Source organism: Chanos chanos, chromosome 2 (assembly GCF_902362185.1).
Source record: "Chanos chanos chromosome 2, fChaCha1.1, whole genome shotgun sequence".
NCBI classification, from domain to species: domain Eukaryota; kingdom Metazoa; phylum Chordata; class Actinopteri; order Gonorynchiformes; family Chanidae; genus Chanos; species Chanos chanos.
The window spans coordinates 9,265,532-9,279,301 of NC_044496.1; the positions used below are offsets into that span (position 1 = coordinate 9,265,532).

Consider the following 13,770-nt stretch of genomic DNA (forward strand, 5'->3'; position numbering starts at 1 on the left):
GCAGCTTTTTCTCCTAAAGCCTCCACTGAATCTCTCTTTGTTGACGTTGGAAGAATAAACACACAGAGAAGAGAGTTTAAAGAGTTATTATGAGGAGCCCCTTCTGTTTTCCACCATCCCACACACAGGGAACTCACGTGTAGTCTTGATCAGTCTCAGACGCTGCTGCTGCTGCTGCTGCTGCTGCTGCTGAGGCTGTTGCGTGTTAGAGCTTGGTCGTTGAATTGGTAACATTTCGTCGTGTTATTGGCAGATTTTTGCGTGTTGCTCAAAGGCTGTTGTCTAATACAGTCAGGCTGATGTGTTTTTGTGAGGTTGCTATGTGTTACTGTTAAAGTGATGCGGTTTAAGTTTTCTTTTTTTTCCCCTCTTTTATTCACAGGTGACTTTCCGTCTGGAGTTTGAGTTCAGTCGGTCCGTGTTCCTGGATCATTTACGAATCATTTTGGATGCTAGCAGGTACCATTCAAATGAACAGCTTACACTTTGAATTTGTGTCTTCGTAAACCATTTTTTCAATATTAATGTTATCATAATGCAGGCAGTGTTGTAAAGGCTTTTTGTTGCAATGTGTTGATAACTGTTCTATTCTCTGTTGTCTCACAGTTATGTGTGGCTCAAAAAGATACAAGATGAAAAGGGCATGTCCAAATACTATTCAGTCATATTACCTAATAAAAAACAAGTTATTTGATCAGTTCACAAGGTGAACTACATCCTAGTTAAGATTTGTTAGATGAGATGATTACATCATTACTAGATAGAGAACTGTAGTTTTGGAGGCTTAGTAAGCAGTGGAAGAGAGAGTGAGAGAGAGACAGAGAGAAAGGGGGAGAGGGAGGTCGAGAGAGTGAGAGAGAGACAGAGAGAAAGGGGGAGAGGGAGGTAGGTAGAGTGAGAGAGAGACAGAGAGAAAGAGGGAGGTAGGGAGAGTGAGAGAGAGGTGTGACAGAGATTTTGACTTTAGCAGAGTGGCGGGAAGATATTCCGGAACGAGGCCAAGTCTCATTTGGGTGTTGGCGTGTCCCTCAGATTCACGTTAACAATTTGATTAAACATGACGCTGAGATGTTGCTTGTGCCTGTCTCTGCTTTTTAGCGACGGAGAAGAAGTGGCTTTAACTGATAATGTCAACGACATTTTTTATCAACTGAAATACGAAGCTGACCTGCTTTTCACAAGGTCAGTCCGCCTAGTTCTGTTCTCACCTATCACTGCTGTTCTTAAATGAGTAAGACATGTATGTGTCTATATCTGTGCTATTGAGACACACGTCTGTTTGTGGGTCAGTAGGGTATGATATGAGTGCACACATATCTAATCAGGTTGAATTTGTATGTTCAGGGATTCAAACCCTTCCCGATATGAACTCAAAGCTGATCTTACTCTGGAAGAGTCAGGTAGAATGGACCCACCTTTCAACTTCAGCTTTCAGGTAAGAGTCATCCACTCTCAACAGTAGAAAGTCTAGTTATATGTTTAGTTCAACTTTTCCATTTAAGTCATTCATTAAAACATGCTCTGTCAACATTTCATGCACCTCAGTGGGGAATTTTTCATAAAATCTGTGGATCCCTCTGTCTGCTCTGCAGATGCAGAATCTAGGTTATTTCCCGGTCCGGAACTTGCAGCTGAACATAGCAATCCCTGAGGTGACAAAGAATGGAAACCAGCTTCTACAAATCACAGATTTTCATGTAGACCAGGTGAGGACAAGCTAAAAAAAAGGGGGGAGAAAAGGAGCTACAGTAAGCTCTTGATTCACATACATGTTTCTGCCACATTTTCACTGTAACGACACCTGAAGTCCAATGTGTCAAGCTTAATTTTTTATCTTAAATCATTTCTTTTCATCACTACAACCCAATATGTTGTTCTACCCTGTTAGGTAGAGAGAACCTTCAGGGAAATAATGTTACCTATCAGAAGACAGAGGCAATAATAATGTGCTTTGATTTTTCAGGTAGACGGTACCTACTGTATACCCCCTCAGCATGTGGCACACAGTCGGGCATCGCCCGAAGACCTTTCCCGGCTCTCACGCCTGGTAAATGTTTTCCACCAATCACGGGTTGTCTGATCACTTGTAGAGTTGAATCAGGATTTAAAGACCTGAATGAAACTGATAATGTTGAAGACAGGGGGGCTTGAGGAATGGCTTGGGAGTCTCCATAAACTGTACATAAAGATTCAATGAAGGACAATGTAGTCATTTAAATCTATTACACAGTCTGTTTAAACATATTAAACAAGTTACTGTTTCATGTTGCTCTCTCAGCAAAACGGGGGAAAAAAACATTCCAGGGTCCCTGTCTAATTTAATCGTACAGCTGTGAGTGTCAGACTCTGTTTTGACCATGTTCTGTCTTGCATTACTAGATGTGAACATGTGCACAGCCCAACAGTTGATGGTTAATCCTCAAAAATGCAACCACTTAAACTCATTCAAATAACTCCACAAATAAAGATTATTTTGGGGGAATTCAACTTCAAATGTATTGCCATGTAAGCTGAAAATTTACAATTTCTCATGCAACACACCATATCTTTTAAGTTGTGAGTCACACCAAAAAAAAAAAAAACCCTAAAAAAAACAAACAGATGTTTTTTTTCATCTCTGCAGCAACTTGGATAATATGTTGTTGTTTTTGTCTCCGTGTAGAATTACACCAACACACTGGTAGTGCCGGTGCAGTGCACTGTAAATCTTCTCTCGCAAAAAGGAGCCAGTGTACGGATCAGCGGAGCGCTGAAAACCGAGGCTCTTCACGCTGTGAGTAACTGTATCACTCAGATCATCACCAGCATCATACATCTACTTACCAAACGTTTGACTGAAGGTGTTTCACAGTCAGATTATATATATATATAAAAAAATCTTGGTTACTTTCTGTACCTTAAAATAATGTAAGGAAATCAACTAAAACATTTCCTCTTCTTCTTAACAGAAACTTTTTTTTTTTTTATTTGTGGTATTGGACAGCCACCATCTGTTGCTCTCTGATGTCTCATTGCTTGACTTGCATGTGTGTGGATTCTGCCCTCACTCAATAAACATCACTGCTATATTTTGAAATAGTCCACTCAGTTTCTCAGTGAGTCACAGCGCAGACTGTCTTTCTCCGCTCCCTAAAGACGTCTCCAAATAGTCATCTGTATTCCCACCGTCTTGCACTCAGCCCTGTTGGTCCGAAAAATGACCTCTTCTTTATTTTGTCCCATTCAGCTGAAGTTTAAGACACTGGAGTTAGTGACGACAGCCTCGGTAGAGCTGGGCCCCTCAAGCGCCATGTTTTTACATGAGGAGAGTCCGGTCAGACATGTGAGTCACTGAGTGTGCACACCAGTACGTTTAGAGCTAATCACACAAGACTGGGCACGTAACGCACTTCCAGGAATGGTTACATGCATAGATCACTTTAAGACAGACGGGATTTGTTCAAGTTTCTTTGTGGGTTGTTTAAGTCACCGGTTTACACAGAGGATGGTAGAAATGTATTAAAGAAGTTTCAATGTAGTTTTTTATGGTTTTCCAGAGAAGATGTCCTAAAATTATTAATTAAAAACAATCATTTCAGTGATTTTGGACCCAAGATTGATCATCATTTGCCATTCAGTTGGCATTGACATTTTATATTCAATCAGTCCCTTCAGGCAAAATCGTCTGAGCTTCAGAGCATCAATGCTATTGTTCTGTCCTTTAAGACATTAATGCCATATATAACAAATTAATAGGGTTCTCTGGACAGGCTTAGTGCATTTTTCAGTTCAGACTGGTCTCTCAGCATTCTTCAGCACTCTGGAGCCAGAGGACCGAAAGGACCCACAGTGCTGTACAGACCCTCTCCCTTTTTTTTGCTAAACTCTGCTGCCATCTGTTGGCGGTTTACCTGAACATAGCACACACTGATGTCTGCAGATTCAGCTATGCCTTATTGTCTCATAAGAGGAGAGGTCAAAGTGTGACCCTTTTAATGAATTTAAGTAAAGACAAATAGTTAGAGCTAGATTACTGCGTTTAAAATTTCAATCTGTGTCTCTGCAGTGCTTCAGTGCCCTAAAGTAAAATAACCCATCTAAGTCATGGAATTTAGCCAATGTGTAATAAGTCAATTTAACTGTTTCAGATTTCCATGTACCTCTATGTTCTCTCATGTCTTGCTTTTTTTTTTTAATATGTTTTCTCAAGATAATCCTAGAGATTAGGAAAGAGGAGGACTACCGGATCTCCATCTGGATTATAATTGGAAGTACACTAGGGGGACTGTTGCTGTTGGCTCTGCTTGTATTAGCTTTATGGAAGGTCTGTCTAAACTAAGATCTACTGATTATACCTCTCATCTTTTAATAAGTAATTAACATCAGTTACATAGAATTTCCACAGTAACGTTTTCTGTTTTCCCACAACGACAGAGAGACAAAGTACGGTTTGATTATCTCTCAGCCCTGAAATTATATAATGTTGCGTGACTCACATTCTCTGCTCTGTCCTTAGCTGGGTTTTTTCCAAAGACAGAAGAGGCGAGAGGAGATGGAGAATGAGGCCAATGGGAAAGTGGCCGAGGAGCGGTAACGCAAGAGTCGATCGTGGGTGCAAATTCACCCAACTCTCAGGGACTATCAACACATGTCTCTGAAACAGAGAGAGGGAGACAGAGAGAGTGTGAGAGAGGGTGAAAGAGAAAGAAAGAGAGAAAGAGAGAGAGAGAGAGAGAGAGAGAGGGAGAAAGAGGGAGAGAGAGAGAGAGAGAGAGTGAGGGAGAGGGGGAGAGAGAGAGAGAGAGAGAGAGAGAGTGAGGGAGAGGGGGAGAGAGAGAGAGAGAGAGAGAGAGAGAGAGAGAGGATAAATGCTCTGTGCACTGGATGACCTGTCCCTCAACCACGGAAACACTGCAAAGACCAACACCTGCACTGCTAACTGAGCCAAACCCATCAGTGGGCCTCCTCTCTGTTTCACGTCATTAATCTTTAAAGCAGCCAGAGTTCCTTTCAGAAGCAGCTTTCGTATATCCTTAAGTTTCATCTGGTCTTTTTCTTATCATTCTCTCACATTGGAAGTATAAAGAGAAACCTCAAACGGACGTGACTGTCCATAACGACCGTATATTATGGTGCTTTTTGCTCAAAAACCTGGACACTTCTGGGAGGTGAGAAGAAAACAAGGAAGGCTATGGTTGGTTCAACAGTTGGTTGGCCTCTGGTAACTATGACCACATTGTTGAGAAGTAAAACAAGGCACTGGAGTGATTAGCTCTGATTGTCTAAAAGTGATAAATTCCAAAAAGCTGTTTTTTGGAATTTGCAGTAATCATTTGGTGGAAAATCAGTGTTTCAAAGAACTGCTACTCAGAAATGAAATGCTTGTCAAGTTATATATATAGTAGCGTGTATTTGTCCCTCTTATGGGAAAATTCAGAATCTTCAAGAAGGGAAAGGGACTTAGGGTCTCATGTTTTAGTCTTGATGCACTTTTTTTATATTCTAAAAATGCAAACTTGAATTTTTTTATGTAAATATATTAACTTTTTAATTAATAACCATGACCAAAATGTTTTGTAATAGTGCTTCCACAAGGATTGTGGCATTACCTTATAGCTTTAGTAACTTGTCGACTTAGTTTAGCATTTAATGACTGACATAATGTTCCACCTCTTCATATGCTTTGCAGCTGAACAAATAGCCTTAGTGAAAGGATATGCTTACGGTATATGTGTCAGTACATTCACTTATTTCTGTGAGTGCTGTCAATGACAGACTCACTGAGGATCTCCACAAGGACATGATAATTGGACAGTAATTGTTTATATTTGCTAAGTCAGAATGGATCATCATTTGCAGATGTAACATAATCAAGGAAATACAATTATCTTATGCTTTTTGTTTGTCCACAGATGCCTACGTCCGTTAAAGGTGGACAAAGTGCAGATTTTGTAAAAGATTGTGATTAAAGAATGTTTAATACACCAAGCTGTCATGAGTTGTGTGTTCCTGTTACAGAATGCTGTGATGAAGACCAGTAGCAACCTATGCATGCATGCGTGCGTGCACGCTCACGTAAAACAGCCATATCTCATTCCAGCACACTGCAAGTGTTACAGAGTGAAATCGTTTTCATAAGTAATAGTGCACATAGTGAATGCTCGTAAAAATATTACTAAGAAGAAAAGTAGTGTTTACATAACTCAAATGTCACAAAGATCAGGTCCACGGAGGGAAGTGAATGGTTGCTGGTAAATACATAGCCTACATGCCTACATACATACATACATACAGTGAACCACGGGGAGCTTTCCTCACATGACTTTTCACAATAACTATATTGGGAGAAATAAAAAAAATGTAGAATATAGGAATCGAAACTTCTCTCAACGGCGGGAAAACGTTCCTCCTCTTTTACTTGAATATGCGGAAGTAAATCTGCTCGGATCCACTGTTACGAGCGTTTGTGGAAGCCGAACTGAATGACTGCGGCAGCAGTTAACAGAAAACAAGGACGTGTTACCGCAGTTTCTAAGCAGACAGTCCAAGGTGCATTTGCAAGACAGAACGCAGATAATAATGCGGAAACGACCAAAGTCTGAGGCCAAAACATCTATATCACACCCAAGGTTTGTACATAATTATCAGCTAATAGAAAGAGTGATTTATTATCGAATGCAGTCCCACAGAACCTATTGGACTGCACTTTGAAAAATGTGTTTGCTGTTAAAATGCAGCAGTAAAAAGGTATTTGGTGAAGTCAACATGATTTGATCCTGGTCAACGGAGAAACTATGGTGTAAGTGCGACGATTAGTCTGTTTAAGTAAGCGTCCGGTGTCAGCTGACGAATATATGTACACGTGACAAACACTCACCCTTGTGATCACAATTTTTGAAGTCCCGACACTTTTTTTTTAACTCGAAGAACATACATTATGAACTAACCAATAAGTAGTTGTGTCGATGATGTAGTCACGAAGAACCCGCTTTGTAGAATTCGTATATTCGCCAGTTTATAAACTAAGGAGCATTAATTAATCTATACGTATAGAATGTACAGAATCGGAAACATCCTAAGCTGATAACTCAGAGTCCTGTCTAGTTACAGTTACTATGTAAATTCACAAAAGTGCTCAGTGCGATACATTGTGATTTTTGAAGACCTACACTGACAATCATAAAAATTATTTTATGTTGATAGATAGAAACATTTGTAACAAGTTTTGAAACATTTACAAATTCAACGCTAAATTATTAATTATTAATAATTATTAATAATTATATAATCCATGTTTGCTTCTCTAATCAGTATGTCTGGGTCAGAAAAATCTTCAATAACAGCAGAGTCTCAGTTCCATTTGGACCTGTGGTTCTGTTTTACTGTGCAGAATTGGATCCTGGACTTTGGCAGACCTATTGTGATGGTAATCATGACAAGCTTGTGGATTGGATTTGAGTTTAACACATTTTTATATCGTCAGTAATAAATTCTTTTGGCCCATATAGTATTTATTTTTATGACACCAGATTATCCTGCCTTTGGAGTGGTTCCCTTTGAACAAACCTAGCGCAGGGGATTATTTTCACATGGCATACAATATCATAACACCATTTCTTCTGCTCAAGGTAATACCTGTTCACAAAAAAAAAACACTCAAACTATCATGTTTTCACAGAAATCAATCCTCACCTGTTTTTGCATAAGAGTGTAACAACACAGATAATATTTTGTTGTTATTTTCACATATATGCATTGTACAATGCACAGTAATTGTTTTGAACCAGCTCTTCACACGTGAATCTGTTTCCCTCTGTGGATAGCTAATTGAACGCAGCCCCACAGCCCTGCCTCGTGCGGCCGTGTATATCAGCATTATCACGTTTGTCATGGGGGCCAGCATACACCTGGTGGGTGACTCCATAAATCATCGTCTCATCCTGAGTGGATACCAGCTTCACCTGTCAGTCAGAGAAAACCCCATTATCAAAGACCTAAAGCCTGCTTCACTGGTAAGCCACTGCCAGTGCGTTCAACACGCTGTTGCTTTTCAAAAGGTTTTGAACAATGAGCTTGGAAATACAGTATAGAGAGCATCTGTTCCACATGTAACAGTGTCCTCATGAACCACGGTATTCCTGAATGTGTGATGCATTTAGAAAAACCTCAACCGGCCACAGTTAGTATCTGCGTTTCTTAAAGATGCATATGATTTTCATCCACATATGTACACACCATGTATCAGATTATATTTTTTCTTGAATTCTAAAAGGAAGATAAAAACAGGACAGCGTATGAGATATTAAAAATGTTCTTCGGCCATGTTCATCTCTCTCTCCTCTGTAGATTGATTCCTTTGAACTTCTTTACTATTACGATGAACATCTGGGTCACTCCATGTGGTAAGTATGGCTGATGTGAGACATAGAGTAACACAGGACATGTGAGTTTCTATTGAAGAAAAACAATGAGTGTAATGAGAACATTGTGATGGTTCTGTTTTGTTTTCTCTTGTCTCTCTGACTTTCTGGCTTTGTGGTTTTGTGTCTCCATGTACTCGCTGACAGTAGTCAGCTCTTTTAGATGATCCTTCATTCTCTCATTCTCAGGTATATTCCATTCTTCCTCATCACCTTCCTGTACTTCACTGGCTGCTTCACACAAGCTAAGGAGAAGATGCCTCTTTCTGGGTGGTTGCTGCTAGGACCCAGTGCTGTCTATTACTGGTTTGTGTCTGATGTGTCAAGTGCCTCTGTGATTTCCTTGTACGTTTGCTGTAATAGTTTGAAGCAGAGGTGGTTAAATTCAGTCCTGAAGGGCCAAACCCTAGCCGTCGGTCTTTTCGGCTGTTGGTGTAAAGGGCACTGGTGCTGTAGGACAGCTCTTAATTCCAAAGTCTTCACCTGGAATTCTTTGTGTTTTCTTTTTATCCAATCAGCTGGTTTATTATCTATGTAAGGGGTAATGGACAGCGAGCTGGTCATTATCGCGAAATAAAGCCCGACAGGGTGATGCAGGACCCCGACGCGAAGCAGAGGGATCTTAAATCACCCTGAGGGGATTTATTTCGCTATAATGACGGGCTCTGCATACATTATCCCACTTATTACGCGGCTACTTACTAAAGTAGTCAATAATTTGACACAAAATATTGATTTCAAAATGATTTTATTGATTGCTTCTGCTAAAAAAATAGTTCCATAGCAGTGGTCCGTTATACATAGCAGCGGTCTGCTATACAGAAATAAGACCATAGAATGCCGTAACTGACCAATCAGAATCGGGTATTCAACAAAGCCGTGTAATAAAATCTCTTAAGTACACTCCTCAATATGCTGATTGCTTTACTGATTGTGATGAGTAAAGTACTTTCCACGGTATTTTGATCATAATATTCTTATGATTATATTTAAACCACCCTGTTGAAACCTGACATTACTAATATTTTGCAGGTATCTGGTCACAGAAGGTCAGATCTTCGTCCTGTATGTCTTCACGTTCTTTGCGATGGCTGCCACAGTCATGAGGCAGAGGAGAATGGGCTTTACCCTGGACAGCAACGGCCAGTTCCTGCTCTACAGTTTTGCCATCACCTTGGGACTGATAGTGCTATGGGTGGCCTACTTATGGAATGATAAAGTACTGCGTAAGAAGTACCCTGGCATCATCTATGTTCCAGAACCATGGTCATACTACACATTACACATTAAAGGCAGTACATAGACCGTTAACAGGTAAGCACTGAGCCTAGAAGTCAGGTTTACAGTGCATATGTGGATGTTAAAATAACATCATGCAATGAATTCCACAGTGAAAGATTACATGGTCCTCTAGTGTTCAGTTTCCTAGGTATTTGTTCTGACTGCAGAGTACTGTCTAATAAATGAATTAGGTGCACTGTCCCAACAAGTGAGCTAATGAGTTCCAGTGGGTAGTGCAGATCATGTTCAGAACAGATATTTTAAAGGTGTAAAGTCTTTGAAGGTGGAGTTGTCAGCTGAATCCTTAAAGTCCTAATTCTGTCCGTGAAGTACTTAATAAACCAGATTTATTGAGTGCTTTGGTTTTTTGCAACTCAAGTGCTTGTTATCTCTATAATCTTAGCACAATACATGTGAAATAAAAACAGCATGGTCATTTTGTCCCAGTTAATAACTCCCTTTGACAGTATTTGTAACTCCTGCTTAATTTGTTTGTTTGGTTGTTTGTTTTTCTAGCACACTTATCTTTACTGGGCAGGCGCATGGCCTCCACTAAGCAAGTGGGCAATCTGCTTTTATTTTAGACAGTGGTGTTATATCACTGGTGAGCTCGGTGTATACTGGGAAGCACTGAAGACTTCAAACAGAGGCATTTCTTGTCTTGACATGTATGGCCCTTATCCATGCCCTGAGACCCTGTAGAGAGAAAGGCCACAGAGGGCTACAGTGTTAATTGTACTGTATATGTTAATATGTGTTTGTGCGATGTACAGGAATAATAAACAATGTGTATATATGCACGTATACGTACGCACTGATCAGCCGTTTACATTCCATTGGTCATGTTTTTGTCATTTATTGTTTTGTATGATGCTGTTGTTGTGTGTTGTTTTTTTTTTGGTTTTTTTGTAAGTGCCATTTAATTTCTTTTTCTGCCCTCTTTATAAAATTGTTTTTTTTGGAATTAATTCTCACATGGGGAAATGATACATTGTTGAAGTAATTGTTGAAGTTTTTTTTTTTTTTCTTCATGATGTGGTCTCTTGTTTGGTGCAAAATGTTTGTAATAATGTAGTCAGAAGAAATCATACCAGCGTAATGTCTTTTTATAAATAAAAGATAATATTTAAAAAACACCTTGAAAAGTTTGCCTTTTTAGTGCCCTGAATATGCCCAAGTATTTTATCATAAAGACAAAAATAAATTTGTGAGTGAGACTTTTTTTTCTTGATTATGGTCAGATGCTGCTGAAACATAACGTAATAGTGTAATCATAATGTAACAAATGAGTTTATGGCAAAATTCCTCGTTGTTTAGGGAACAGCCCTGTTCAGCATATTCAGTGGCTCATTTAGAGAGTCACCACCTGTCTTGGCAGATAGTAGAGGATAATATGATACATAGAGTCCGGTATCTCTGTTTCCACAGCAACCAAACAGCAATGACATGCACAGTCAGGTGGACTTTAGAACATACAGGTGTGGAGGTAATTCACTAGGAGGGACTTACATTACGGGAAGACACAAAGTCATACGCAAACATGGTAAGTATAATTATTTAACTTATTTTTTTTATTTCCTTTTTTTTTTCCATATTTGATTCGATCAAGAAATACAAATGTATGTGTCTTTGTGCTCTTTCTCAGGCAAAGTTCCTTTCACAAACACAGATTAACGGTGAGTGAATTGAGGTTAAATGTATGAGAATTCAGTTGCTTCCAACATTCATTCTCACATTTAAGCTCGGTACCAATGATATGTTCTCCATTTGACCTCCTTTAATGTCTGTAATATTGTTGTACTCCAGTACACACAGTTCAGTCAACAGAGTAATATATTTCATTTTTCAAACAGGAAATATGGTTTGAGAAAAAACTACGTATGTAAATGAAACTGTAGGGCGTCCCCTCATTTTACTGTAAGATCAAAGTTTACACATATACTATTGTCTCTGTTTCTTGCCATTAAATGTAAGTATCATGTTGTCACTTTGAGTAATGAATAAGTAAAATGATCTGGGCGCAAGGATCACATGACACAAAAGCTGTGGTTGTTTAGCAGTGGGGTAGAGCATCCCTTGTAAATTAAGTTTATATTTTGTCTCTGATGAAATTTGAGGGTGAGAGAAATGAAACTGCAGTTCCTCTACAGTTTTATAGTTGGCCCGTCAGCCATATTAAATTTTGCTAGGACTTCAGCAACTGCTGAAACAGGGGACCTACAGGGGATCTGTACGCACTGCTGTTAGGGTCCTTGACATTTGAGAAATGAAATTAGATGGATAAAATCATTATCCAAACATAAGATAAGTATCATGTGACGTGTGACATGGCTGTATTCATTTTAATATTTTTTTGTTGTTGTTCTTTGTGTATTTATAGAGTTTAAAGAGTGTTTCTCCCTCTATGACAAAAAGCGGAAAGGGAAGATTACAGCCAAGGATTTGATCACAGTGATGCGCTGTTTGGGGACAAGTCCCACCTTCAATGAAATTCAACGACACCTTCAGGTCCATAAGATAGGTACAGTATTCTGCCAACTGGATCCGCAGCACAGACTGGTGCCGTCCGTTTAAATTCTGGGTTGATGATGGTCATGGATTGATCATCCTGTGTATTCTTTGTTTGTGGACCTATGACTAATCCATCCATCCATCCATCCATCCATCCATCCATCCATCCATCCATCCATCCATCCATCCATCCATCCATTCATTCATTCATTCATTCATTCATTCATTCATTGTTCATGCTCAGATAAAAATGGAGAGTTGGACTTCTCCACATTCCTGACGATGATGCACAGGCAGATGCAGCAGGAGGATCCTAAGACTGAGATCCTGATGGCTTTGCGCATGACAGACAAACAGAAGAAGGGCTACATCCAGGCCTCGGAGCTCAGAGCCAAACTCACAGGCCTGGGAGAGAAATTAACAAATAAAGAAGGTAAAGACTCATACTGTCTACTTTATATTATGATACCCTCCTACTGAAGTCAAAGATTACTGAACAAAAGAGACTATACAATAATTACGATTCAGACAAGGGATGGAAGATTGAATAAGGTGTTGCCTGAGTTTTAGATGGAAAGGAGTAACTTTCTAGGGTGACTAAGCTGAGAGTCGAAATCTTCCCTAAATTTGCTGTGTAATACAGTTCCCAACAGGTACAACCTTTTCTAAAGGCTGTGTTTCTCAGTTGACAACACACAGCAGCGAGACAAAATGTTTTCAGTTTTTTGGAAACTTTTTAGAATATATATATATATATTTTACTAATATTTATTTATTCATTTTTATGTATTTATAGTGGATGAGCTCTTCAGAGAAGCTAATGTTCAGTCCAATGGGCTCATTCACTATGAGGAGTTTACCAGAATGGTTACCCTACCACCAGTTGACTACTGAACAGGTGAAGGACCTGGAAGATGAGACAGATATGGTTTCACCACACACTCATTGTGTTGTAAGACAGTACTCATTGTACTGTCACAGTGCTATAAGAATGTCAAAACCAATGTATTTAGAGAGTAATTAAATGTAATGTTTCTGATCACACCACTAACCCACCCCATTATAGACATATAAATGATTATAAACATATTATAAAGATAGTGCTTATATTGTTTAACTGCACAGTTGAGTAAAGTCTGCCAGTTGTGTTTGAAAGTCCATGATTCTATTCTCTGATGATACCTTGCTGGGTTATGTAGTGATTACATATCTGCATTTAGTGACTGTCTTCTGGTTTGTCATCATTTCTAAACTACTACATTCTTTTGATCCTAAGATTTCTAAAAATAAAAAATAAAAAACACAAAGGAATGATTAAATAAACACATCGATTCTAAACTCTTAAAATTTGTTTTTAAATATATTTTTCAGTCTTGTTCAGGAAGGGTTCATGTGTGTAATAGAAAAGTAAACTGCATGTGTTCCTTAGGTGTAAATAAAAGAAGAAGACATAGAATGGGATAAAATCATTTGATGGATATAATGGTAACAGGACATGCATGTTTTGTGGCAGCTGTAACCTGCTGATAGCCATGGTGGGTCATACAAGGGGCTTCACTTGCTGTGACCATCAGCTTCC

The 13,770-nt window shown here is 39.1% G+C and overlaps 3 protein-coding genes across 4 annotated transcripts in view; all 3 read left to right on the forward strand.

Annotated features, from left to right (window-relative positions):
* The window catches only part of LOC115805333 (integrin alpha-11-like), a 38,751-nt gene extending 34,109 nt beyond the window's left edge, over window positions 1-4,642 (forward strand). Inside the window, exons 22-30 of the mRNA XM_030765885.1 lie at window positions 383-459; window positions 1,099-1,182; window positions 1,345-1,435; window positions 1,593-1,706; window positions 1,964-2,047; window positions 2,663-2,773; window positions 3,227-3,322; window positions 4,190-4,303; window positions 4,496-4,642. Coding sequence (XP_030621745.1) covers window positions 383-459; window positions 1,099-1,182; window positions 1,345-1,435; window positions 1,593-1,706; window positions 1,964-2,047; window positions 2,663-2,773; window positions 3,227-3,322; window positions 4,190-4,303; window positions 4,496-4,573 — 849 coding nt within the window. The 3' untranslated portion in view covers window positions 4,574-4,642. The remainder of the gene's footprint in view (window positions 1-382; window positions 460-1,098; window positions 1,183-1,344; window positions 1,436-1,592; window positions 1,707-1,963; window positions 2,048-2,662; window positions 2,774-3,226; window positions 3,323-4,189; window positions 4,304-4,495) is intronic.
* A 1,916-nt stretch (window positions 4,643-6,558) lies between these two features.
* Window positions 6,559-10,028, forward strand: cln6a (CLN6 transmembrane ER protein a). Of its 2 annotated transcripts, none has more exons than XM_030766648.1 (7): window positions 6,559-6,608; window positions 7,291-7,405; window positions 7,509-7,607; window positions 7,803-7,991; window positions 8,326-8,381; window positions 8,589-8,705; window positions 9,432-10,028. In XM_030766648.1, exons 1-7 carry the CDS (start codon window positions 6,559-6,561, stop codon window positions 9,700-9,702), a joined length of 897 nt encoding a protein of 298 aa, XP_030622508.1. In that variant the 3' UTR covers window positions 9,703-10,028. The 2 variants fall into 2 exon arrangements, with proteins under 2 accessions (XP_030622508.1, XP_030622509.1); XM_030766649.1 differs by having other exon boundaries at window positions 6,559-6,580; window positions 7,269-7,405.
* A 194-nt stretch (window positions 10,029-10,222) lies between these two features.
* On the forward strand, window positions 10,223-13,085 carry calml4a (calmodulin-like 4a). Its single transcript, XM_030794172.1, has 5 exons — window positions 10,223-10,240; window positions 11,326-11,356; window positions 12,061-12,201; window positions 12,436-12,624; window positions 12,988-13,085. The coding sequence occupies exons 1-5, from the start codon at window positions 10,223-10,225 to the stop codon at window positions 13,083-13,085; spliced, it is 477 nt and encodes a 158-aa protein (XP_030650032.1).
* The last annotated feature ends 685 nt before the right edge of the window (window positions 13,086-13,770 follow it).

Coding starts and splice junctions, on each gene's coding strand:
- cln6a (XM_030766648.1), top strand. CDS start 6,559: ATGCGGAAACGACCAAAGTCTGAGGCCAAAACATCTATATCACACCCA. Junction 6,609..7,290: donor ACATCTATATCACACCCAAG/GTTTGTACATAA, acceptor TTCTCTAATCAG/TATGTCTGGGTCAGAAAAAT. Junction 8,382..8,588: donor CATCTGGGTCACTCCATGTG/GTAAGTATGGCT, acceptor TCTCATTCTCAG/GTATATTCCATTCTTCCTCA.
- calml4a (XM_030794172.1), top strand. Junction 12,202..12,435: donor CCTTCAGGTCCATAAGATAG/GTACAGTATTCT, acceptor GTTCATGCTCAG/ATAAAAATGGAGAGTTGGAC. Junction 12,625..12,987: donor GAAATTAACAAATAAAGAAG/GTAAAGACTCAT, acceptor ATGTATTTATAG/TGGATGAGCTCTTCAGAGAA.